This window comes from Oncorhynchus kisutch, linkage group LG26, assembly GCF_002021735.2.
Source record: "Oncorhynchus kisutch isolate 150728-3 linkage group LG26, Okis_V2, whole genome shotgun sequence".
Taxonomy (NCBI): domain Eukaryota; kingdom Metazoa; phylum Chordata; class Actinopteri; order Salmoniformes; family Salmonidae; genus Oncorhynchus; species Oncorhynchus kisutch.
Genome location: NC_034199.2, coordinates 5,477,845 through 5,504,520, shown reverse-complemented (window position 1 = coordinate 5,504,520; position 26,676 = coordinate 5,477,845). Strand labels below are relative to the sequence as shown.

The following is a 26,676-nucleotide window of genomic DNA, read 5'->3' as shown; positions in this document are numbered from 1 at the left end:
ACTTAGGGAAGCAAGTGGGACGAGGTCAAGGGCGCCCAGTAACTGGCAAAGTGGAAGCAATTGTTGCTTTTCCTGCTCCCACAACTCACCGCCAGTTGCGCAGATTTCTGGGGATGGTAGGGTACTATCGTATGATCTGTAAGAACGTTTCGGTAGTAGCTCCCCTTACATCTCTGCTCAGTCCCAAAGTACCATTTAAGTGGTCCCAGGACTGTAACTATGCTTTTGAGTCCGCCAAAGCGCTACTTTATAATGCCCCAGTGCTTGCCGCCCCAACTTTGACAAACCTTTTAAGTTGGTGGTAGACGCTAGTATAGTGGGGGTGGGTGCGGTTCTCTTGCAGGAAGATGAAGAGGGAGTGGATCGGCCCGTCAGTTTCTTCTCCCGTAAATTCAACACATGTCAGTCAAGGAACTCCACCATTGAACAAAAGACGCTGGCTTTATTGCTAGCCTTACAGTTTTTGCGAGGTATATGTGGGCTCCAGTGCCTTGCCTGTACTTGTCTTCACGGACCATAATCCTTTGGTGTTTTTGAAGCAAATGTACAATAAGAATCGCCGCCTTATGCGGTGGGTTCTGATTGTACAAGGATGCAAAATACAGATTCACTATGTGAATGGTTCGGCGAATGTGATCGCCGAAGCATTATCACGGGTTTAGTAACTGGGGATGCGTGTTGGTTTTTGATACTGCAAACTGGAAGTTTGCAGGTTTTGGGGTGGGCGTGTTACGTTCCCCAGTTTCTGTGTTGTGGGTTTGTGTATGTATGTGTGTATTTCAGGAAATGGCTTCCTGGATTCCCCCAAGCAACTGCTTGGTCGGCCCCATTGCAGATTGGAGCTCTGATCCCGCCCTCTCGTTAGGGGATACAGCTGTCGGAAATTACCGACTTCTGCGAAAGCTTGAAAAGCCAGTGTTCCTTTGTTAGGAGAGAGAGCTTCTTGGATGTCCTGTGTGGTTGTTGCACAGAGACAGGTTTTCTTAAGTATTTTGTAGCCGCTACTTCTGAGGTATGTGTGTGCCAATAGGACTCAGTGTTTTTGATTATTGAAATTGTTCACTTTAAGTTTGTTTTATTTTGTTTTTGTTCCTGGGGGGAAGGGGAAGACAACTTGGGAGTGCTTAGACAAGAGGCCTGCAGGCATACATATACCCGTAGTATGTACTCTGTCTATGCACACAAGGTAAGACCTGGTCGGACCCCCCCCCCCCCCCCTGTATTTTGGTTATTGTGCCAGGTGGTGTTAAGGTAGGCAGGTAAGGTAGGAGTGACAGGACCTCTATACCAGGTGTTGTCAGAGGAACGCTGTAAAAATTGTCAAGGACTCCAGCCACCCTAGTCATAGACTGTTTTCTCTGCTACCACATGGCAAGTGGCGCCAAGTCTAGGTCAAAAAGGCTTCTTAACAGCTTCTACCCCCAAGCCATAAGACTCCTGAACAGCTAATAAAATGGCAACTGAGACTATTTGCATTGTCCCCTCCCCCTCTTACGCTGCTGATACTCTGTTTATTATCTATGCATAGTCACTTTAACTCTACCTACATGTACATATTACCTTGACTAACCTGTGCCCCCGCACATTGACTCTGTACCGTTACCCCCTATATATAGCCTCGCTACTGTTATTTTACTGCTGCTCTTTAATTATTTGTTATTTAAATTTGTTACTTAACACTTGTTGTTTTAATTGCATTGTTGCTTTAAGGGCTTGTAAGTAAGCATTTCACTATAAGGTCTACCTTTTGTATTCGGCGCATGTGACAAATAAAATTTTATTTGATTATGGTTGCTGTCCTTTCAGAATCATGAACCTGTCACACACACTGAAGGCCTATAGGTTTGCCACTGTGCAAAATAACCTGTAATAGATATAAAAGCTGATATTAATGTTTCAAGAAAGGAGTACATATATTTGGCCTGGTGAAGTGGTTTTATGTGCTGAATGAATGGAAGGTGATAATTATGAGTTTTTTCACTCATCTCGGCTGGTCGGGAAGAAATTAGGAGGCCTCACTGTCCGAGTACAAATGTATCCTACACAACACCAAGACAAATCCAGTCTTGAGTACTACAATACTGGTATGAGTTTTTATTTTATTTATTTAACTAGGCAAGTAAGTTAAGAAGAACAAATTCTTATTTACATAGACGGCCTACCCCAGCCAAACCCTAACCCAGACATCACTGGTCCAATTGTGCACCACCATTTGTGATACAGCCTGGAATTGAACCAGGATCTGTAGTGATGCCTCTATCACTGAGATGCACTGACTTAGACCGCTGCGCCAGTCAGGAGCCCCTGAGTTAACAGAATATGAACTTTTGACAGTGAGATTTTCACTGGACAGTTACTTTAATATCACTTTGCTTTTGTTGCTCTCGTACTGAAAGTATTTCCTCAAACCTTTAAATTGTAACTTATTTGAGTTCCAAGCTGATTCATACAGTGCTGTTTTACCAGTATGAATCATTTGAAAAGTGAAAGTGCTCTCCCGTTAACTTAAAATCACAACTACAATGTCCTCTGACAGTAATTACCCTTTTGTGACTAGGGGGCAGTATTTTCATTTTTGGATAAAAAACGTTCCCGTTTTAAACTGGATATTTTGTCACGACAAGATGCTTGACTATGCATATAATTGACAGCTTTGGATAGAAAACACTAACGTTTCCAAAACTGAAAAGATATTGTCTGTGAGTGCAACAGAACTGATGTTACAGGCGAAACCCAGAGAGAAATCCAATCAGGAAGTGCCCCATATTTTGAAAGCGCTGCATGGTAGTAATTTATTTAACTTTGTCTCCTCGGTAAGAAAAGCACCACTTATTTTTAAAATTAGGAATCCAATGTGACATTTGTTTATTTCTGTGTTTACGTGACTAATGCTACTACTTTTTGGAAAATGTGTTGACTCCTTATATGGCTGTGAATGGGCTACGAATGAGCTTACGCTTTCTACGTATTCCCCAAGGTGTCTACAGCATTGTGACGTCTTTTTACGCATTTATGTTGAACAATAGCCGTAAGGGAGCACATTGAGCAAGTGGTCACATGATGGCTCCCGCAGAAAATCTGGTAGCCATTATTCCAATCGCTTCTAATGAGAAACCAATTGTCCCGGTGGATATATTATCAAATAGATATGTGAAAAACACCTTGAGGATTGATTATAAACAACGTTTGCCAATTTGGAAAAAAGTTCGGCGTTGTAGTGACCTCATTTTCCGGTCGATTTCTCAGCCAAACGTGAAGAACAAACGGAGCTATTTTGTCTACAAAAATAAAATTTTGGGAAAAAAGGAATATTTGCTATCTAACTGGGAGTCTCGTAACTGAAAACATCTAACTGGGAGTCTCGTGAGTGAAAATATCCAAAGTTCTTCAAAGGTAAATGATTTAATTTGATTGCTTTTCTTATTTTCGTGAAAATGTTGCCTGCTGCTAGCAGGGCATAATGCTATGCTAGGCTATGATAAACTTACACAAATGCTTGTCTAGCTTTGGCTGTAAAGCATATTTTGAAAATCTGAGATGACAGGGTGATTAACAAAAGGCTAATATATTTCATTGGTGATTTTCATGAATAGGAATATTTTCTAGGGATATTTATGTCCGAGGCGTTATGCAAATTAGTGTCAGGCGATGATTACGCTCCCGCATGCGGGATGGGGAGTTAGTAGAGGTTCAAGCCAAACTGAATGTCTGACACACATTTGGGAGCACTATACTTACACGCTCTGCACCACGACATCATCAGTACAATAGCATGTGTTTTAGTGTTAAGACATGTTTGGTATGGCAACTGAATTATTTACTGGGATGACATTTTAATCCAATTGTCATCCTTGATTTCAGAACCCTGGCTCAATTGGATGGGACGTATTGAGTGACTCTGTATAAGGGAGAGATTACTTTACAGTGTGAGGTTAAGTTAGGGAGTGACTGAGAAGAACAAGTAACCTACTTGCGATGTATAGTACGTGGCTATTTTGTATTTGTAACATGAGGCGCAGTAAGAACGGTAGCAGAGCAGTCACTCAATTTCCTTATCATGCCGTCACTTATTCTGACATTGACAAAAACAAACTTGTCATTAAGCCTTACAAGCCCTGGCTGGCAGACCCCAATGGAGTAGACAACACGAGAATTCAGGCTTTCCTAGAATTGGTTATGACACCTCGGCATCAAAAGCTTAGGTGTCAAATACATATTCTCATTCTGTATTGCATACACACCCTCACACTCTGCTTGTAACACTACTATATAAAGCTGTTGTCTGTAAATCTTTTGCAATAATTGCATTTGATGTAGAAAAAGCGTAGTGGCATAAAATATTGTTATTTTGAGAACCAATGCTGAATCAGAAAGACACTGCTGTTTGTGTACACTGAATGTGGCTAGGCTGCCCACTCTGACAGCAAACTAGTGTACTGTTGCTGTCTGACCATCTATGTCCGTGCCCTACCTTTAACAATGAGCCTTGCAGATGATTTCACATTTTCCGCCGATAACACAAATGTGCCTGTGTCGTCCAAGGAAAGGTTGGAGATGGTGAGGCTGTGGACACACCCTTTGGCACTCATGCGCCAGTGGTTGTTGGGCTTTAGCTGGTTCCCATCTTTTAGCCAAGTGGCTTCTACATTGCTGTGAGACAGCTCCACCTCGAAGGATGCTGTTTCACGTTGAATGGTTTGGATGTCAGTGAGTCCTCTCCGAATTGTAATTTTTCTGGCTGTAGGGAGAAAATCGTATTGTAGCCAAAGGCAATAATAACAACAATAATCACTTAATTAGTAAGTTAATCATGTAAATCATCTATAACAGGGGTAGGCAACACTTGTCCTGGAGTGCCTCAGGCACTCACTGAACTGATCAATTAGCTTAGTTGGTCAGGTGTGGTATCTAGTTGGAATAAAATCCAGCAGTACCTGCGATACTCCAGGAACAGGGTTGCCTACCCCTGATCAATAATTAAATCAACAGATTTACATGTTGCATGTTTGACAGGGACAAACAAAGAAATCATGTGTCTGATGTCATTTTTATATCAGCAGTTGCTTTTACCGTAGCACGGCCTAGACCAAAAAGAGCAAGCAGAAGCAGAGGCAGAAGCAGTGGCTAGGAAAACCTCTAGAAGGAAGAAACCTAGAGAGGAACTTGGCAAAAAGGGACTCGATATATACCTTTTTTTTTAATATATGGTTTTAACTTCCCTTATAGAAGTGTTTTATTCAATCATCTGTTATTTCATGTATTATTTAATCTCTAGAAGCATTTAATACAATATGATCCCTCTGCAAATACATTTTCATATAGAACGTCACTATAACAGAAGTTATGTTACAGTATGTGTGATACAGACAGACAAATAAAACATGTAGCCAGTTGGAATGAAAGAAGCAAGTCTTTTTATCATTCAAAAACAGTGCTTTACACCAAAGCCTGTTTCAAATCTGCCAATATTTTTACTTATTCTAACACAGATATGCATTCCCCAAGGAGAAGAAGCATTAATTTCTTAGACTTGATGACAACAAACTCGATTTTGAAGCCCAGTGCATAAATTTAGATGCAATGAGAGGAGATCCAAATTCATAACCAGTGCCAACAGCAGCCGAAGTCCAGACTTACCCCTTCCCAACCAAGCTGCTGCTGAAAAGACAAGCTCTATCTCACACGCACCTCACAGCACTAACTCACCCACAAAACAAGTAAGAAGAAAAGAGCTACAGTACATCTTAACTATTAGACCCTTTGGGGTCCTTAGACATAGCTCGACTCTGCAATAGTAAGCAAAGAGAACACTCTCAGAGAGCTGTGCTTGTGTGAATGTAATCCTAGTGCTCGTCTGATAACATCTATATCTTCGGTGCCAAGCAAAAGGGGCTTAAATAGTTCCTGACGAGTACTTCCTTATAGCCTCCAATCTGATTCCCCTTTGACACGCTCAATGAAATCATTATGGCTCCAGTGATCCTGTGTCAATACACAAATCTGCTCCCTGAGAACTAGAAGGTGGGCTAGCGGTCTGTCTGTGCGTCACCTGTTTGCAGCCATCACCATGGAGGAACAAGTGCCACCCCGGTCCCATTCGTTCAAATTACTCTTACTCAGTTATTGACGTTGCTCCAAAAGCAACAACGGCAACAACAGGGGCAGCGTGCGAAAGCGATGTTGCTGGCAACGGAGGTAAACAAACAACAACAGCGCATAGTGACAACACGTGCGCACTCACGTTCCACGATGAGTTGGGCTTGCGTGCGGTCGTGGAGAGTTTCGCAACTGTAGGTGCCCCGGTCAGAAAGGGTGAGCTTGTGGATGGTGAGGCTCCGTCGCCGGCACTTTTGCTTCAGGGTGAACTTTGGCCCCGGGTGGATGACTACACCCTGCCTCATCCATTGCACCTCTCCAGAGTCGAGACCCACCTCCACCTCCAGGGTAGCCTCCCCGAATTGCTCAGCCACAACGGGCACCATGTTTTTGGTGAACAACACTTGTTGTTCTGAACAGATATACCCACAATTACTGTGTGTGTGTGTGTGTGTAAAGCAACTGGCATCACACAAGTATTATATTTGAACTCTAATTGACATTAAACTACATATCCAGACTGCCATACACAAAGTGAAAAAAGAGCGCTTTGTAAGCTACATTATAACTATATAAAGATTCTAATAAAATTATATGATAAACAAACAAAAATGTAGCACAAGTTCTGTTAAGGAGAGGCGATTCAATCATCTTAATAGTCCTGATTTCCTAAGTGTTGTGGCATGTCTCCGGCACCATTTGTCTCTGTCAGTTACCCCAGGAATTCTAACAGGAGACGCTGCTAAGCGCTAGCCGTCAAAGGCGCCTCTTCAACAATTTGATCTTGCCTGAAGAGGTCATTATTTATTGAAAATATGTTGTAGCATTAAGGAGGGAAGGGGAGGCAAGGATGATGAAAGTCATTTTTGCCAAAGCTTACTTCAAAATGATTTCAAGGAATCAACAGTTGTATAAAGTTATTGCAAATGTGGAATGACGATTACAATGAAATGTCTCTAAAAGATTGACATACACTGTTGTTCAATGGTCTCAACAGCGCAACTATGAGAATCAAGGGAAATTAATACAATTAATAAAAGGTTTGGGGGGAAATTTCAATTTCCTAATTAATCAGGGAAAATAACATCTTCTCAAACTGTAACTATATAATCATAAGAGCACAGTCATGGGGCTACTTATCAATTTAAAGGTGCTCTGTTTGTTGTATGATATTTATATTTTGGTTAGCTTAGAAAAACCTGAAATAGCTTAGCATTACTTTCTTATCTCATCATCATTTAAATAAGACATCCATTGTTTTCAACCTCCAAGAATGAGAATAAGGAAGGTGCTGCTGTTTGAAGGGTGACATTCCAGGAAAAACAAGCAACTTTACTAGCTTCAAATGCCATTCTAAAATTATGTTTTTATCCTGTGGGATTTTTTTTCTTTACTACTACAAATATATAATTGACATTTAGGTCTATTTGTAGATGGAATTGTTGCATATAACACATTTAAAACTGGACTAGAATATCTTGAGTACCAAGCTAGCACAATGTTTACCAACGGTGTCTCACCTTGAACCTGGAGGTTTGCTTCAGACACCAGCCCTCCTGCCTCGGCAGTCACCGTGGCGCAGTCTGAGACCTGGCAGTTGTAAATGCACAGCATGTGGCACAGTCCATTACTTGAAATGACAAACCTCTCATTTGGAGCTATAGGCCGGCCGCTCAGGCTCCACACTAGCTGTGTGTCCTCTGGCGAAACCACACACTTAAATGTAGCATCTTCCCCCTCCAGTACAGTGATATTGTGTAGCTCTGCGATAATCTCGACAGTAGGTGGAGGCACTAAGGGATAGAACATGAAAATGACTTAGAATAATAACACACAGGGTTGATTTGCAATGAATATCATTGAGACACTGTATCATTCTTTCAAATCCTAACATGAGATCCATGCGCTTAACTCACACAACTTCTGCGTAAATCATGCAATGAGAGGTCAATGGGCGGTATGAAAACTGTACACAACTTAATTTGTTGCAAAGCCTTGCTCGGAAACGTGTTTACTCTCAAAGGATTTGTCCCATTGAGAGTTAAAGGTCCAATGCAGCTTCTTTGTTTTTTATCTCAGTTTCAAATAATTTCTGGGTAACAATTAAGTAGTTTACTGTGATTGTTTACAATTAAAAAGGTTAAAATAAATAAACAAAAATAGCTTCTTAGCAAATGGCAATTTCTCAAGGAAGAATTTTGCTAGGACTGTCTGGGAGTAAGTAGTCTGAGTGGGGAGGGGAAAACTGAAAATTTGCTGTTATTGGCAGAGAAGTTTGGAACGCACTTTCTTTTTGGTCTATGACCTAATTTACTGTATTTTAATTATCTGTATTGTCTAGATGTTGAATGTTTGAAGTCTTGTTGGACGCCAGGAAGATTAGTTAGCGTGATGGCGTTAGCTAATGGGGACCCTAAAAAAAAAATGTAAAATTACAAAAATATCACCATCGAAGGCCAAAACTACATCCCACAAAAACATTTCAGGCAGCTTTTTTAAACAGCTCTTATACTAAAGGGGCATTGTCAAAAGTTTCACAATTTCACAGTATTATTCCAACCTCATGGTGTGGAAATATATATATATATATATATATAGTACCAGTCAAAAGTTTAGACACACCTACTCTTTCAAAGGTTTTTCTTTATTTTTACTATTTTTAGAATAATAGACATCAACACTATGAAATAACACATGGAATTATGTAGTAACCAAAAAAGGGTTAAACAAATCAAATTATATTTTATATTTGAGATTCTTCAGAGTAGCTTTGATGACAGCGTTGCACACTATTGGCATTCTCTCAACCAATTTGATGAGGTAGTCATCTGTAATGCATTTCAATTTACAGGTGTGTCTTGTTAAAAGTTAATTTGAGGAATTTCTTTCCTTCTTAATGCGTTTGAGCCAATCCGTTGTGTTGTGACCAAGGTAGGGGTGGTATACAGAAGATAGCCCTATTTGGTCCATATAATGGCAAGAACAGCTCAAATAAGCATAGAAAATGACAGTCCATCATAACTTGAAGACATGAAGGTCAGTCAATCCAGAAAATGTCAAGAACTTTCTTGACAAAGTTTATTCAAGTGCAGTCGCAAAAACCATGAAGCGCTATGATGAAACTGGCTCTCATGAGGACCACCACAGGAAAGGAAGACCCAGTTACCTTTGCTGCAGAGGACAAGTTCATTAGAGTTGCCAGCCTCAGAAATTGCACCTAAATAAATGCTTCACAGAGTTCAAGTAACAGACACGTCTCAACATCAACTGTTCAGAGGAGACTGCGTGAATCAGGCCTTCATGGTCAATTGCTGCAAAGAAACAACTACTAAAGTACACCAATAAGAAGAGACTTGCTTGGGCCAAAAAACACGAGCAATGGACATTAGACCAGTGGAAATCTGTCCTTTGGTCTGATGAGTCCAGATTTGAGATTTTTGGATCCAACCGCTGCGTCTTTGTGAGATGCAGAGTAGGTGAACAGATGATCTCCGCATGTGGGGTTCCCATCATGGAGGAGGAGGAGATGTGATGGTGTGGGGGTGCTTGGTTGGTGAGACTTTCTGTGATTCATTTAGAATTCAAGGCACACTTAACCAGCATGGCTACCACAGCATTCTGCAGCGATTCGCCATCCCATCTGGTCTGCATTTAGTGGGACTATCATTTGTTTTTCAACAGGACAATGACTCAACAGGCTGTTTAAAGGCTATTTGACCAAGAAAGAGAGTGATGGAGTGTTGCATCAGTTGACCTGGTCTCCACAATCACCCGACCTCAACCCAATTGAGATGGTTTGGAGTAGGACTGCAGAGTGAAAGAAAAGCAGCCAACAAATGCTCAGCATACTGTATGTGGGAACTCCTTCAAGACTGTTGGAAAAGCATTCCAGGTGAATCTGGTTGAGAGAACGCCAAGAGTCTGCAAAGCTGTCATCAAGGCAAAGGCTGGCTACTTTGAAGAATCTCAAATATAAAATATATTTTGATATGTTTAACCCTTATTTGGTTACTACATGATTCCATATGTGTTATTTCATAGTTTCCATGTCATCACTATAATTATAAAATGTTGGAAATAGTATAAATAAAGAAAAACCCTTGAATGAGTAGGCGTCCAAACTTTTGACTGGTACTGTGTATAAAACATAGGAAAATCACGCTTTTTAACTTCACTGAGCCTTTTACATAATGTGAGTCATGCTGGCTTCACATGCTCGTTGGATATAGGAAACCGGAAAGCAGTTAGTCTGACATGATTGTATTCAAGTGCTTTTGGAGTCGCAACAATTCTTCAACCAATACAATTTTAGCTAGCTTTATAAGCATGCTAACATTGCTTATAATAAAGTTAGCTAGCTTGCTTAACATTGACAATATGTTCAGACTAGCTACATTATACATATTGATGAGGTTGTAATTGTCAAAAACTGATTTGTTGTAATCTTTTGGTTGAATAGGTAAAAAAAAAAAGGTCAGTGGTGAAATGTCAGGTAACAACATTTTCTCAGTTTCCCACTTGTAATTCCAACTTGGAGGGTAATTCAAGTGAAATTCCCACTGGGAACTAGGAGCATCTGGTAATTCCGATAGCACAATGAGCATGGCATTAGACATGCGCTGACATTAAAAACAAAGTTTGATTTATATGATTATCACCCAATAATGTTAATTTAGTTATTTAAAATATTAGCATAACCGTAACTGGCCATATCCTTACTTTCTACACCGACAGTGGCAAAAGTCTTATCGTCTGTGGATTCACAGGCATATTCCCCAGCATTGTCTAGCATTAGCTGGTGGATAGTGATGCTTCGCTCCCGACCCTGTGCCCTTATCGTATGTCGACGGCTGGGCTTAATCTCCTGGCCATCTTTGAGCCACTGAACATCTCCTTTAGGTTTGTTGACCTCACACCTCAGGGTAAGGGTACTGTCCTTCAGGGCTACGATATTCTGCAGAGGTCTGGAGAATTTCACTTTCATTTCTAGCAAAACAAGTTTAATAATCAGTTTTCCAGTTATGGCAGCATAAATACTGTGTTTAACTATGTTAAACCTTATTCTTAGGCATTTTGTCCAAAAAAATCTTACCTTTGACCTGGACAATGAAATACATTTCATCCGTGTTGATGTTACAGACAAACCCTCCACTATCTGATAGTTTCAGGGGGTTGATGGTGAGGGTGTGCATTTTACCCGCACTGGAGATGTGAATATTATCCCCATTCAATAGTTCACCATCTTTAAGCCATCGCACATAGGCTTGCTCCCGGTTCACCATGGCACACAGTGTCACACTTTCATTTTCGTAGCCTGAGATGGTGGTTTTGGCTTGTTTGTTCACAAACTTGACTGGGGGCTCTGAGGAGTACAACATAATTTGAACATGGCATCTTGTGACATTTATGTTTATATCATGTCAATAACATAGGTATGTTTTTGTAATTTATTACATGCATTGAAAATGTAAACACTTTTACCTTGGACCTCAACTATGGTTACCATTTTGTCATTGATGGCATCCAATATGTACTCTCCAGAGTCCGAGGGCTGAAGTCCTGACAAAACAAGTTTCCTGGTGGCACCGTCACTGTCTATGTGAGTGCGAGCGTCTGAACTCAGTAACTTTCCATTCCAAAGCCACTGGACAGTGGCATTCGGACAAGATATCTCGCACTCCAAGATGAGTTTGTCGCCTGCGACCAGGCTATGATGTTCTGGGTTACCCGAGTTGCCAATGATGGTCACAGGGGGTTCTAAGGAGAAAAACAACAGTCTTATTTTATTACCACTTTAATTAAATTGAAATCTCCCAATTTTTCTACTTCATATTCATCATCTCCAGCACCACCCCAACATCAACACGTGAAAATGACTGCACTCTATGTTTTGTAATAAAAAGATAGAGACCACATGAAACAACGTTTTTGAGATATTTTCATCATTGCAGCATTAAGAGGTTTGTCTTCATAGCCTCTCATTTTAAATGTATCTTTCATGTTCTTATTATTACTGTAAAAATCTGACTGGTGGCCACAGATTCTTTTAACCTATATGGTAGATGGCTATATGGTAGATCATTCTTGAGGGAAAGGGGATGCATACAATCCGCACGTAGCAGGGTATTGTGGTCTGTGGGCTTTGTGTATGAATCTGTATGTAATGCATCATTATCTTTGATGATCAATAAGTCCAGTTAATTTATTTTTATCTCATCAATCTGCATGGTGAATTTGAGATATTCAGAGCTCCAGAGTTTGGAATTAATTTAGTTCCTGCTGACTTCCTTCCCAGAGCACAAAGACGTCATCTATGTATCTCTTCCATAGGATGATTTTAGAAAGTAGGTGGTGTGTCTCTCTTTTGTAAATGAGTGCTTCCTCAAATTGTCCAACATACAGGTTCACATAGTTGGGGACAAAAGGGGAGTTCATGGCTACACCACGAATTTGAAGGAACAAGTCTGACTCAAAGATGAACAGTTCTTGTGCTGAAGTTCCTTCCAGAGGAAGTTTGGAACTCGGTAGTGAGTGCTCCAACTGAGGACAGGCGATTCTCAGGTGCCACACGCTTCAGCACTCGGCGGTACCATTCCGTTGTGCTCCTAGACGTTTACACTTCACAATAACTGTACTTACAGTTGACCAGGGCAGAAATTTGATGAACTGACTTGTTGGAAAGGTGGCATCCTATAACGGTGCGACGTTGAAAGTCACTTCAGTGAGGCCATTCTACTGCCAACATTTGTTCATGGAGATTGCATGGCTGTGTGCTCGAAATAACCAAATGCACTCATTTGAAGGGGTTTCCACATGTTTTTGTATATACCGTACATACATACATACACACATTTGAAGTTGGAAGTTTACAGGCACATAGGTTGGAGTCATTAAAACTTGTTTTTCAACAACTCCACAAATGTCTTGTTAACAGACTATAGTTTTGGCAAGTCGGTTAGGACTTACAAAGTTATCTACTTTGTGCATGACACGAGATTTTTCCAACAATTGTTTACAGACAGATTATATCACTTATAATTCCCCGTATCACAATTCTAATGGGTCAGAAGTTTACATACACTAAACAGCTTGGAAAATTCCAGAAAATGATGTCATGGCTTTAGAAACTTCTGATAGGCTAATTGACGTAATTTGAGTCAATTGGAGGTGTACCTGTGGATGTATTTCAAGGCCAAGTCTGGTTCACCCTTGGGAGCAATTTCCAAACTCCTGAAGGTACCGGGTTCATCTGTACAAACAATAGTACGCAAGTATCAACACCATGGGACAAGGCAGCCTTCATAACGCTCAGGAAGGAGATGCGTTCTGTCTCGTAGAGATGAACGTACTTTGGTGCGAAAAGTGCAAATCAATCCCAGAACAACAGTAAAGGACATTGTGAATATGCTGGAGGAAACAAGTACAAAAGTATCTATTTCCACAGGAAAACAAGTCCTACATCAACAAAACCTGAATGGCCGCTCAGCAAGGAATAAGTCACTGCCACAAAACTGCCACAAAGAAGCCAGACTACGGTTTGCAACTGCACATGGGGACAAAGATCGTACTTTTTGGAGAAATGTCCTCTGGTCTGATGAAACAATAATAAAGCTGTTTGGCCATAATGACCATCATTAGGTTTGGAGGAAAAGGGGAAGGGTTGCAAGCTTGAAGAACACCATCTCAACCATGAAGCACGCGGGTGGCAGCATCATGTTGTGGGGGTGCTTTGCTGCAGGAGGGACTGATGCACTTCCCAAAATAGATGGCATCATGAGGCAGGACAATTATGTGGATGTATTGAAGCAACATCTCAAGACATCAGTCAGGAAGTTAATGCTTAGTCACAAATGGGTCTTCCAAATGGACATGACCCCAAGCATACTTCCAAAGTTGTGGCAAAATGGCTTAAGGACAACAAATGCAAGGTATTGGGTGGCCATAACAAAGCCCTGACCTCAATCCAATCGAACATTTGTTGGCAGAACTGAAAAGGCGTGTGCATGCAAGGAGGCCTACACACCTGACTCAGTTACACCAGCTCTGTCAGGAGGAATGGGTCAAAATTCACCCAACTTATTGTGGGAAGCTTGTGGAAGGCTACCCAAAACTTTAGACCCAAGTTAACCAAGTTAAGGCAATGCTACCAAATGCTAATTGAGTGTATGTAAACTTCTGACCCACTGGGAATGTGATGAAATAAATAAAAGCTGAAATAAATAAATCTCTCTATCATTCTGACATTTCACATTCTTAAAATAAAGTAGTGATCCTAGCTGGCCTAACACAGGGAATCTTTACTTGGATTAAGTGTCAGGAATTGTGAAAAACTGAGTTTAAATGTATTTTTCTAGGGTGTATGTAAACCTCTGACTTCAACTGTATATGGGGGATTGGAAATGATGCAGACAATTACATTGATCGAAGCTACAATCTATCTGTAATATTAAAGCTGATCTACCCCCTAAATTAAAAAATGTAATTAAATAATAAACGGGTCTCTCAGACAAAACCATCTGGAAGTTAATAGGCTTTACAGGGACTGATTCATTAAGCAAATTGCCTTGATAAAACAATTCAAATAAACAGATCAGGGACTTTACTCTTTTAACCCACTATGAGCAGGCAAAGGTTAGTAAAGTCCCCCTTGCTGCATGATGCACACCAGATGATTTTTCACTACAAAACATAGAAATGTGCTGTTTTCACATATGTTGATGTTGGAGTGGTGCTGGAGATGATGAATATGAAGTTGACATGTGTATTTATTTCTCTGTTAACTAACACAAACATGCAATGCTTCATGAAGCCTTCATAAACCTTTCGTAAGGACCATATAGACACTTCTGATTTTTTTTTGAATGTGACGTTACATAAACGAGATAGCATGAACCTACGAAACAAGAATTTGTACCTTTCACGGTGATACAGAACACCATCTTATCATCCCCGGCATCACAGGTGTACTCTCCAGAGTCCTCAGTCTCAGCATTTAAAACCACCAGTGAACGGAAAGCACCCTGCTCCTCACTACAGTAGCGCTCATTGTCATCTATTTTTTTGTTGTCTTTGTACCAGACGACCATACAGTTGGCTCTTGAAAGCTCACACCCTAAGACAATGTCATCTGATGCGAAGAACTGCTTTTGAGTATTCACATTGTTTTTGCTCAGGATCTTTACAGGTGTCTCTGAGAATGAAAACATTGAGAAAGCAAGTGAAGGGTACTTTAATGGGCATCTGAATGGAGTAACATAAAGTGAAAGGTACTCTAATGGGCAGCTGTATGGATTAACATATAGTGAAACGTACTCTAATGGGCATCTGTATAAGAGTAACATGAACAGTGACAAAGCAAGTGAAAGGTACTGTAACAGGCAGTTGTATGAACTAACATGAATATGTGATTCAATTTATATATCTACCTTTGATCTTGACCTGGAAGTCCATCACATCATCCTTGGCGTCACAAACATATTGCCCAGCGTCCTCCAATGTCATGGAGTGGATGGTTAATTGCCGCATGACGCCATCCTCAATAACGGTGACATTGCTGCTCTCTTCCATTTCCTCCCCATTCTTCTTCCAGTTTACAGTGGCATTTGATCTGGACACCTCACAGTCAAGAACCAAAGAATCTCCAACAAACATCTCAACCCGACTTGCCATCTTTCTTGGGCGTACGAAACGGACAGGAGGATCTGTGCATAAAAAAATAATCACTTAAAAATTAAGCATCTCTTCAGCAGTAAAGGGGTTTCTTCTTGTGACATATGATGCACTCTGCACCAGCAACAGATCACTAAGGTACCATTAATAAGTCAACACTCATAAGTAATCTGTTTGTTTCTACTTTGGATATCAAGTGCCCTTGAAAAAAGTATATGATAGTAGACATCTGCACCTGCAATGTTGACAAAGAACGTCATGTTGTCATCAGCCGTATCGCACACATATTCGGCTGAATCTTTGACTGTGGTCTCAGGTATAATGAGTCTCCTGTAGACCCCATCCACCTCTAAGATGAGGTTGTCATTTTCCTCCACCTCAAGCCCGTCCCTATACCAGCGCACCACAGCATTGGGCCTTGAGATCTCACAGCTCAATACCATCCTCTCAGATGTTTGCTGGCAGAGCTCCATTTGCGACTGACTTGGAGATATAATTTGTACTGGAGGCTCTAGAAAAAGACAGCACCGACAATGCATCAAGACATGCAGTATGACCAAAACACTTATTGTTTGAGTAAATAGTGATCTCGTGACAGAGAAAGCCAGTTACTACAGCAAGCATTGTGAACCTGCATGAAAACAAGATGTTATGCTCTTGATTGCTCTCCTTACCTGTTATGCTGAGATTAAAGAATATTGAATCATCAGCCGTGTCACAGACATATTCGCCAGAGTCTTCGACTCCACTACAAAGAATCTTCAGTCGCCTGTAAGGGCCCTCAATCTTAAGTTTAATGTTTTCGCTTTCTTGCAACTTTTGCCCATCCTTGAACCAGTTTACGACACCATTTAGACGTGAGAGTTCACAGCTGAGAATGATCTCCTCCGGCACATGCCGATCGAGGTGGACATCTTCTTTAGGGTATACAATCATCACTGGTGGCTCTGTAGATGACACAGAGTTACGTGAGTGAGAACATCACAGCAAGCATGACATCTCAGTATCACAAGTCATAGCATAGTCTTCAAAGCGCAATTCACAATTGCCAAATGCTTGTTTTACAGTTAGTCACATAGCTTATGAATGCAGTATGCCACTAGATTATGAATCATTCACAAAAATGATATTCTGTAGGCTTGATTTGATGTTGTACTTCATTCATAGTAAGAATGAAATGTCCTTGCTAAGTCATTACCTCGTATGTTAACCTTGAACATTAAAGCTCTGTCTCCGGCACGACATGTGTATGTCCCAGAGTCTGACAGCTGAGCTGACTGGATGGTCAGCATCCTAACAGTGCAATCTGCTTGTACAGCAATGTTGTCACTAGACTGCGTTTCAACCCCATCTTTGTACCACTGGACAATGGCGTCAACCCTGGAAACCTCACAGGACATAACAAGACGATCTTGTTCCACAACACTTTTGAAGAGGTCTTCCTCAGGTATATCAACAAACGTCACCGGAGGTGCTGCAGAAAGCAATGCAAATGGTTCAGTGGAGTGAAATAACAAGAGAAGTCTTATTAGATGTAAAAGGCCTGCTTTGTGCAGGGTAAACATGCATTGACTTCAAGCACTGATGATGATGCATTGACTTCAAGCATTGCCGAGGATTGCCTGGATAGTTCTAGAGAAGTCTGCATCCACTGTTGAAGCAAAGATAAACGGTTAATAAAAGCTGTGCAAGGATGAACTGTAGTGCAATTAAGTCATTGGGAAAATGACAGATCACGGTACATGCTTTTTTTCTCCTCCGATGGCCTCTTCAGGTGTTTAGCCTTTAATGAAAAGTATCAAAATATCTTATGAATGGCAACAAGAGATGACAAAAGGGAAAAAACTATTATGATGACCATAGCTCAGTTTAAGAACACAAATGGCTCCTACGTTATGTGTTTCTAAGGGTAGATGCATAAGTAGCTCCTAAAAGCAAAACTCAATGAACATGTCCAATGTCCAAAGATTGCGTGCTCTGAAAATGATTTTTTTATATCTGCAACATGAAGTTATTAGTCACGCCGAACTTGACATTAACGGAAAAGCTTTACATGTCACCTTTCACATCCACATAGAATTCGCTGATATCATCTGCTGTTTTACAACTGTACACCCCAGAGCTTGAAAATGTGGCTGATTGGATAACCAGGGTCCTCATGGTGCCCTCTGATTGGATGTGTATTCCATATTGTGGGAGGAGCTTTATTCCATCCTTGTACCAACAGATCTGTCCACTGGGGTCTGAGAGCTCACATTGCAGTACAATAGGACAGCCTGCTTCAATGGACGTGTTCCTCTCAACCTCTGGGGCAGCTGAGAACCTCACTGGTGGAGCTATAGGTGCTTTAATTAATTTAAAGAAATATATTCAATGGAGGTATCATTCTAACATTAACATGTACATACAAAAGCAATTTGATTAAGTACATCTGAAGATGTATGATATTATGTGGCTACCGTCCTGGCTACTTGTTAGATACTAAAAAGAGGGCACAATTGATTAATAGTTGTGTCTAGAGTCACCAGAGTTGAAGTTATTGCTTTAACATATTTCTATTTTGTAAATATCATGAGATGATTTGAAGGAGATAGTGGTACTTCACTCATCACAGGAGGTTAGACACTTGAATGTTGAAGCTATTAGATACACTGCTTTGAGTATAGCTTTCCAATTTGTACCTGAAAAGGTATTGCTTTTCCGAGAGTATTTAGTGGTAAATCTCACAGATCCTTTGAATTAAATGAATTAATTTAATTCCATGCAATCAAAATCAGCATTTCTCTTCATCGAATCTGCTACTAGAAATACTATCAAGGATCCACTTTTCTACTGTGTATATCACATAACTACCTCTTCCAAACGATGCTTAGGCCTACTAACAACTGATGGAATTTAAATGAAGATTTGATGTTCAATACAAACCGAAAGCTTGCACACATTACAAAGCATTAATCAACATATTAGTTAGTGATTTTGACCAAACTCAAAATTCTTAGATCACCTGCAACATCCACCTTGAATGCTATGCAGTCATCTAAAGCCTCACAGCTGTACACCCCAGAGTGACAGAGCTCTGCTGATTGGAGGATCACAGCCCTCAAAGCGCCCTCTGATTGGATGTCGACTCCATTCTCTGGGAGGAGCTTTGTTCCATCCTTGTACCAGAACACCTGGGCAGTTGGATCTGAGAGCTCACATTGTAGAACAATGGGGCAGCCTGCTTCAATGAACTTGTTCCTCACAACTTCTGGAAGTGCTGAAAACCTCACGGGAAGAGCTATGGGGTTTTCAAAGCATTTAGGAAAAATATTTAACAAAACACGAAATGCACCTGTTTCAAAGTGCTGATTCTTGTTCTATGTTATATTAAGTTATGGGTACCTTTTAAAACCTACTGTAGATCCCCGTTTTTCAGGGATACACTCATTATTACAAAGATATATATATACTGTATCACAACTGTTAGTTACAATACAAAAACGTAATGAAATGGATATTACTATTGGTTCTTTGTAAGTCATATAGAACATGTGCTACACCCCTAAAAAGCTGTTAAAAAGGGATGCATAAAGAGGAAAATCACCTTGAACATCCACCTTGAATGTCATTGCATCGTCAGCAAGACTACAGCAGTAGAGCCCAGAGTCAGAGAGCTCCGCAGAGTGAATTACTAGTCTCTTCACATTGGCTTCACTTTGGATATCGAGGCCAGTTTTGGGAAATAGTTTCATTTCATCTTTAGACCAGCAGACCTGGGCTAGAGGATCTGAGAGCTCACACTGCAGTACAATGGGAGTGCCAATTTCTACCGACTTGTTCCTCTCCATTGGTGAAAGTGGCATGATCTTCTGTGATGGAGCTAAAGGGTATGAATATGTGTGGGGAGAAAATGGTATGGCTTTGAAGTTGTGTTGCAAGACAATTGTATTAAGTCTTGTGCACACCGGTTGCGTCAAACTGTATGTGTTCTGGTGGAAGTCCATTTATTTCAATGGAAGGCAATCCGCAACTGCTCTGACTCATCTGCCGGACTAGGTTGCGGTGCATAGCTCTGTGTGCAGTGTGTCGCATACAGAGGATTTTACCAACTTGCTTTGCGGTGTGGTATCAGACACGTAAGTAGATAAACCATCGAAAAAGTTGCTAATGTGTAGCGTGATTCTTCTTGTTATGTTGTGGCGCATGGACTGAGAAGACTACGTAAAATGTACTGTACGGCAATGTAATAATGCAACCTGTGTGCACGTGATGTTAGGCTACTTCATTGATTAAAAAACACATATTGATCTAGCGGTGCTAAAGTTCAAGTAGTTGTGGAAGGGAAGTAGTAGTTAATGTCCTCCCAGACCATCAAATATAAGAACACATTAGATACTGTAAGAGTTAAGGAAAATATTGCAATAAATGAACAGTGGCTACACCAATGAGAATATAAGCATAAGCTCCTATTATGTGTTGTGTAGCTACAAAATGGATGCAAATCACCTTTGATCTCCACTTTAAATGTGATGGTATCACCTGCTGTTGAGCACTCATATGTTCCACCATGTGATATGTCAGCTGATTGGATGAGTAGTGTCCTTTTGATGCCATCGGACTGGATTTCCATTCCACTTTGAGATAGGAGCTTTGTTCCATCCTTGTACCAGTACACCTGGGCAGTTGGATCTGAGAGCTCACATTGCAGTATAATGGGGCAGCCATCTTCAATGAACTTGTTCCTTTCAGCTTCTGGAAGTGCTGAGAACCTCACAGGTGGAGCTATGGGTGTCAATGATTATAAAGGGGATCACAATGTTAATTTTCTTACATGTTTTTAAATTATTCAAAGATTTTCAAGATATGCAATACATGTATTTCATTATGAGGGAAGAAACTGCAAGCACAGCAAACTGATTAAGACCTGGCTCAAATGACAGAAAAACATTAAAACGAGATGACAGACACAGTTAACAAAGATAAGACACAAAGCAGGAACAAACAAGAACTGAAGAGCAGAGAGTGCAAGAGTCAAGGATTGTGCAATCTCAAAGCCGCTAAAGGTTTACAGAGAATAACATGAAGGACAAGAGACAGGCAAGTGAGGCAACAAATGACAAAGAGGTGTCTTCATAAGAATGAAGGAGGATAAAAGGAATTTGTTAAACAAAAGATAAAGGTAATTGTTTAAATAAAAGATGAGTCAAGATGTGGTAAGTAGGCACCAGGGCATAATTCACATGCGTATCAATGGATACTTACAGAATGGTTTGGCATTTGCAATATCCCCCTTACAACCAATTGTAAGTTATGTACCAGTACACTAATCTCAATAGCCAAATAGGTATGAACAAATTCTCCTCAAATGTTGTCCATTGGGTCGTCACTACCTTATTTTTATCTGCATATTCGGTCACCATATTACTTTAACATATTGTCATCTTAGTAATGGTTGTGTTTTCATGTGATTGTTTAGCCTTCATAGAAGACTATCCACTAATTGTGTGGCTGAAATAAGTACCCCATCATCAAGGCTATCTGTAACATGATTAAGTTTGGCTTCGGCCAGTTAGGGCAGTATACAGACTAGAGATCTGTGCACTTAACTTTCACGTTAATTATTAATTGTGAGTTATGCGTGCAGATCTCAGGTGTGAGTATCTACTGTATAAGATCAACAAACAATGGAAACGGACAAGTGATTTCTTTTCTGTTAGATACTCTGCCAAGCAACACCAAACACCACCAGCCATCAGTTAGTTACCACTGCAGAACATGATTGGTTGATTTTTAATTAATTTATAGATAGTTTTAACATCACCTTTTACTTCCACAGTGAATTGGAGGCCATCCTCCATTGTCTCGCAACGGTACACTCCAGAGTGAGACAGCTCGGCTGATTGGATAACTAGAGTTCTCATAGTTCCATCTGATTGTATGTCTACTCCACTTTTGGTTAGGATCTTTGTTCCATCCTTGTACCAGTCCACCTTGATGGACGGATCTGAGAGCTCACATTCCAGTACAATGGGGTAGCCTGATTTGATGTACTTTTTCTTGTCAGCTTCAGAAATTGCTGAAAACTTCGGAGGTGGAGCTACAGGGTTTGATATGAAGAAAATGTGGGTTACTGAACATGTAATGTAGGCTTATCATCTGAAATCATCTGCAACATTCTCTACTGAATATTCATTGACTTGTTTCATATATCGAGAAATCTGAAGGAAAAACTTAAATGTGTGATATAACGCCTACAAAACACTGTCACAAGCATGACAGACCTAACACCTGCTGTAACATTCCACCACTAATTATATCTGATTTAAATCAGGGTTGGGCTCAATTCAGAATGCATTATTTTAACGATCAAGTTGACCCTGAGGCCTTCAAAAATAAGCCAAACAAATGAAATTGTTGGTGGAAAAATAATTGGTTATTCTAAGCACTAAGGTTAAAAGAGTATTTGAACACTGTTTCCAGAGAAAAGTTATATATCCTTTGGCATCTGGAAGTGGGACCTGTCAGATTCAATAAAATGACTGAGTATGACTGAGTGGAATTTATTTTAATTACACCATAGAGGAAAAGAGTAAAAGAGAGAGGGTTTAATCCACCCAAAATCTGTCCACATGAAGCAGATCATTAATAATTAAGCAAGTGAGTAGTTTTTGTATGGCGGAGTCGAGATAAAAACAAATTGTTATTTTTGTCCAAGAAGACCAAGACCAAGACGCAGCGTGAGTAGAGTTCCACATATTTTTAATAAACCGAAACTCAGCAAAACAATAACAAACAAACACAAACGAAAAGCTACTGGTACACACAGGCAACTATCTGTAGACAAGATTTTAATTTTACCTTTATCTAACTAGGCAAGTCAGTTAAGAACATATTCTTATTTTCAATGACGGCCTAGGAACATTGGGTTAACTGCCTGTTCAGGGGCAGAACAACAGATTTGAATTTGCAACCTTACGGTTACTAGTCCAACGCGCTAACCACTAGGCTACCCTGCCGCCCCAGATCCCACAAATAACAAGTGAGGAAATTGCTACCTAAATATGATCCCCAATCAGAGACAACGAAAAACCGCTGTCTCTGATTGTGAACCATATCAGGCCAACATAGACATACAAAAACTCCAGATGACCCACCCTAGTCACTATCATGCCCCAACCAACATAGAGAATAAACAGCTTACTATGGGCGCCACAGTACTCCCCCCCCCCAAAGGTGCGGACTCCGACCACAAAACCTGACTCAATAAGGGAGGGTCCGGGTGGGCATCTATGATGGATGACACAGGACGTCGGGGGCAGCTCCGGTGCGGGGCGCATCGCCGGAAGCTCCAGACCGTGGGTCGTCGCCGGAGGAACCGGATCGTGGATTGTCACAGGAGGATCTGGACAAAGAACCCTTGCTGACAGCTCCGGACAGGGAACCCTTGCTGAAAGCTACGGACCGCCGACCGTCGTTGGAGACTCCGGACCGCCGACCATCGCTGGAGGCTTCGGACCGCAGACCGTCGCTGGAGGATCCGGACCGCAGACCGTCTCAGGAGGTTCCGGACTGTAGACCTTCTCAGGAGGATCCGGACCGTAGACCGTCTCAAGAGGTTCTGGACTGTAGACCGTCTCAGGAGGTTCCGGACTGTAGACCTTCGTTGGAGGTTCTGGACTGTGAAACGTCACCGGAAGCTCTGGACTGGGAACTGTCGCCGGAAGCTCTGGACTGTGGAGGTGCACTGGAGGCCTGATGCGTGGAACCGGTACAGGTGGCACCGGGCTGATGACACGCACCTCAGGGCGAGTGGGGGAGGAGGCACAGGACGCACTGAACTCTGGAGGCGCACTGGAGGTCTAGAGTGCAGAGCTGGCACAACCCTTCCTGCCTGGATGCTCAGTCTAGCCCGGAAAGTGTGGGAAGCTAGCATAGGATGCACTGGGCTATGAAGGCGCACTGGGGATACCGTGCATAGAGCTGGCGCAGGATATCCTGGGCCGAAGAGACACACCGGAGGCCAGGAGCGCTGAGCCGGCACAATCCGTCCTGGCTGAATGCCCAATCTAGCACGGCAACTGCGGGGAGCTGGAACAGAGCGCACCGGGCTATGAATGCATACTGGAGACATTGTGCGCATCACTGCATAACACGGTGCCTGACCAGTCACATGCTCCCCATTGTAAGTACGGGGAGTTGGCTCAGGTCTAAACCCTACCTCCACCAATCTCCCTGTGTGCCTCCCCAAAAACGTTTTTTGGGGGGCTGCCTCTCGTGCTTCCGTCGTTGGGCTATCTCCTCGTATCGTCGCCGTTCTGCTTTCGCTGCCTCTATCTCCTCCTTCGGACGGCAATACTCCCCGGACCTTGTCCAGGGTCCTGCTCCCTCCAGGATTTCCTCCCAGGTCCATTCCTCCTGGCCATGCTGCTTGGTCTGTTTTTGGTGGGATCTTCTGTCATCTTCTGGGGTAGTGAAGGGAATGGGGGGATTGCCCACTGAAACTGCATTGAATGTATTCACAATGATTAACAAAAATGCAGTCAATGATCCTCAATGATCCAGATGTTATGGGATGCCATTAAAGGTGTTATTAAAACCAGTGCAACTGCATTCACATCTGGGCTGAATAAATCACAATTATAGAACATTTCTGAATTGGAGAAGTTATGAACACTTTTTCAGACCAAGTAGCGACTACTCTTATCAAAGTCAAGACAGAACTAAATCTACTGGTAACACAGACAGCAGAATTTTCCATCCATCGAATTAGACGCAACCATTAATTCCAATTAGCGGATATTGCAAGTATTGAATCTGAATCAGGTGAATTACTATCAGAAAAAAAGTGTATATATATATATATATATATATAATTTAAAAATCCTGAACCAATACTTGCACTTGACTCCCCCATCCCACCCCCTTCTAGATCTGACTTTGCTGATTGCTACTTTATTGAGGAAAAGTGTACTTACGATGCCTGTGATACATGGTTGTCCCATCTACAGTAGCTATCTTAAGATGAATGCACTAACTGCAAGTCACTCTGGATAAGAGCATCTGCTAAATGACTAAAATGTTAAATGTAAATGCAGAAACAATATTCATCAACCAAAGATTATCCCGCATCTATATTGTACACCTCATATATTGTACACCTCGTATTGTAAATACATTGATTGAGTAATTCAAAAATATATATAAGAACTCCTCTTCTTTCAACTGAGGAAGCTGGCTTGCTGGGAGCCCTCATCTCTCTTCATGAACTCAAAAGGGCATTGGGTAACATGAATACAGGCAAATCACCTAGTTGTGCTGGTATTCCTCCTGAGGTCTATTTAACATGTTGGAACCAGTTAGGTCCACTATTAATTGAAATTATTAAGACAGCACAAATGTTTGTTTTTATAGAGAGAAAACATTTGGACCAAAGCAGGTTTGTTAAAAAAATATTATCCTCAGATAACCTCCGTTGCTTATTACATATCTTACATGCTTCATCAGAAATGAAAGCTCTTTGGGCAGTTCTATCTCTCAATGCAGAAAATGATTTTGATAGACTAAAATATCATATATTCGGTTGGTTTTGGAACATAAGGGAATTGGCTCCAATTTCATTCATATATTTAAAATACTATATGCCAATCCCTCAGCCCTAATCATAACAGGCAATAAATGCTCTGTTCCGTTCAGAATAACTAGAAGTTGTAGGCAAGGTGATCCCATCTCACCTCTGCTATTTGTATTGCCTATGGAACCCCTGGCCAAGGCAATTCGACAACTGAAAAAAATTACAACATCATCTCTCAATTCCATGGATCACATCATCTCATTATATGCCGGCAATGTATCTCAATCCCTCCCAAAAGCTCTGAAGACCATAGACAAATTCAGTTCGATGTCAAGTTTTAAAATAAAACTAACGAAATCTGCCTGACTGCCTCTCAAGACCCCGATGGAGGACTCTAGTTATGGAATTCCAATCGTTTCCCAATTTAGATATTTGAGAATAGATATATTTCCACCCTTCAATAAAACCACTGGCAGAACTTTAACAGAACGCTCAAATCAATTAAATTCATCCTCAGTAGATGGACTAATATCTATTGTCAAATATACTACATTGCGACATCAACATTTTATGTATTTCAATGCTTCCCTTTACTCCCCCTTCTAGCTATTGGGATAAAATCCATAGTGCGGATTATAACATGTATATTGCAAGGTAATCGGGCCGGATAAAATTAACAAAGCAAAGAGGGAAAGACGTAGGAGTACTATCTGTACCAAACTTTAAATTGCATTTAGTCCCATCCTAAATTTGTTTAGACATGATTCTTCTGCCCCCCTGGCTGAGTATAGAGAGACATATGGTGTCTCCTATTGCCTTGAAAGAGGTGGTCTTCGCTGATATATCCTTTAAATAATGTAAACTATGCTTTGGTCCTATTATTGTGCGCACAATTTCTATTTGGCACAACATTTTAAAACAATGTAACTGGGAACTGGCTTGCCCATTCTCAAATATTTCACAACAACGCTTTGCGATCTGAAGGGTGGCCTTTTGCGTCCACCCAATGGTCCAAATGTGTTAATCTATCCCCTTGCTGATATCATGGACAGTAATGGTTTGAGAATATTCCAATATTTGAAAGACAAATTACCAGGCATATCTTTTTTTCTATATTTACAATTTAGGTCAGCTATGGAGTCCCTTGGGAAACCAATGATGCGATTTATAAATAATGAGACGTGGTGTTGTTGGGAGGTTGTTTATACCCCCCCCAACAAAAAAATACAAAACAAAGAAAATGTTGGTCACCAAAAAAAGAAGTTATTTGACAACATCAATCCACCATTTTTACATGCAATGTATCTTAGCATATTATTATGTTGTGCTAATGCTAGCACTGGCTTTCACTGGTTCGT

The 26,676-nt window shown here is 41.0% G+C and overlaps 1 protein-coding gene across 7 annotated transcripts in view; it reads right to left on the bottom strand.

The window, feature by feature from the left end:
• Positions 1-26,676, bottom strand: part of obsl1b (obscurin like cytoskeletal adaptor 1b) — a 73,689-nt gene that overhangs the window by 30,669 nt on the left and 16,344 nt on the right. For 5 of the 7 annotated variants that reach the window (XM_020462270.2, XM_020462271.2, XM_020462276.2 and 2 more), the window contains 16 exons: positions 21,569-21,844; positions 20,254-20,529; positions 19,352-19,627; positions 18,770-19,045; positions 17,826-18,110; positions 16,964-17,239; positions 16,440-16,712; positions 16,001-16,276; positions 15,522-15,797; positions 15,011-15,286; positions 11,578-11,853; positions 11,189-11,458; positions 10,816-11,082; positions 7,617-7,889; positions 6,242-6,508; positions 4,472-4,738 (listed from right to left, as the gene is read on the bottom strand). In XM_020462270.2, the coding sequence (XP_020317859.1) occupies positions 4,472-4,738; positions 6,242-6,508; positions 7,617-7,889; positions 10,816-11,082; positions 11,189-11,458; positions 11,578-11,853; positions 15,011-15,286; positions 15,522-15,797; positions 16,001-16,276; positions 16,440-16,712; positions 16,964-17,239; positions 17,826-18,110; positions 18,770-19,045; positions 19,352-19,627; positions 20,254-20,529; positions 21,569-21,844 (4,386 nt within the window). The remainder of the gene's footprint in view (positions 1-4,471; positions 4,739-6,241; positions 6,509-7,616; positions 7,890-10,815; positions 11,083-11,188; positions 11,459-11,577; positions 11,854-15,010; positions 15,287-15,521; positions 15,798-16,000; positions 16,277-16,439; positions 16,713-16,963; positions 17,240-17,825; positions 18,111-18,769; positions 19,046-19,351; positions 19,628-20,253; positions 20,530-21,568; positions 21,845-26,676) is intronic. The other 2 variants (XM_020462273.2, XM_020462272.2) reach the window with 2 other exon arrangements.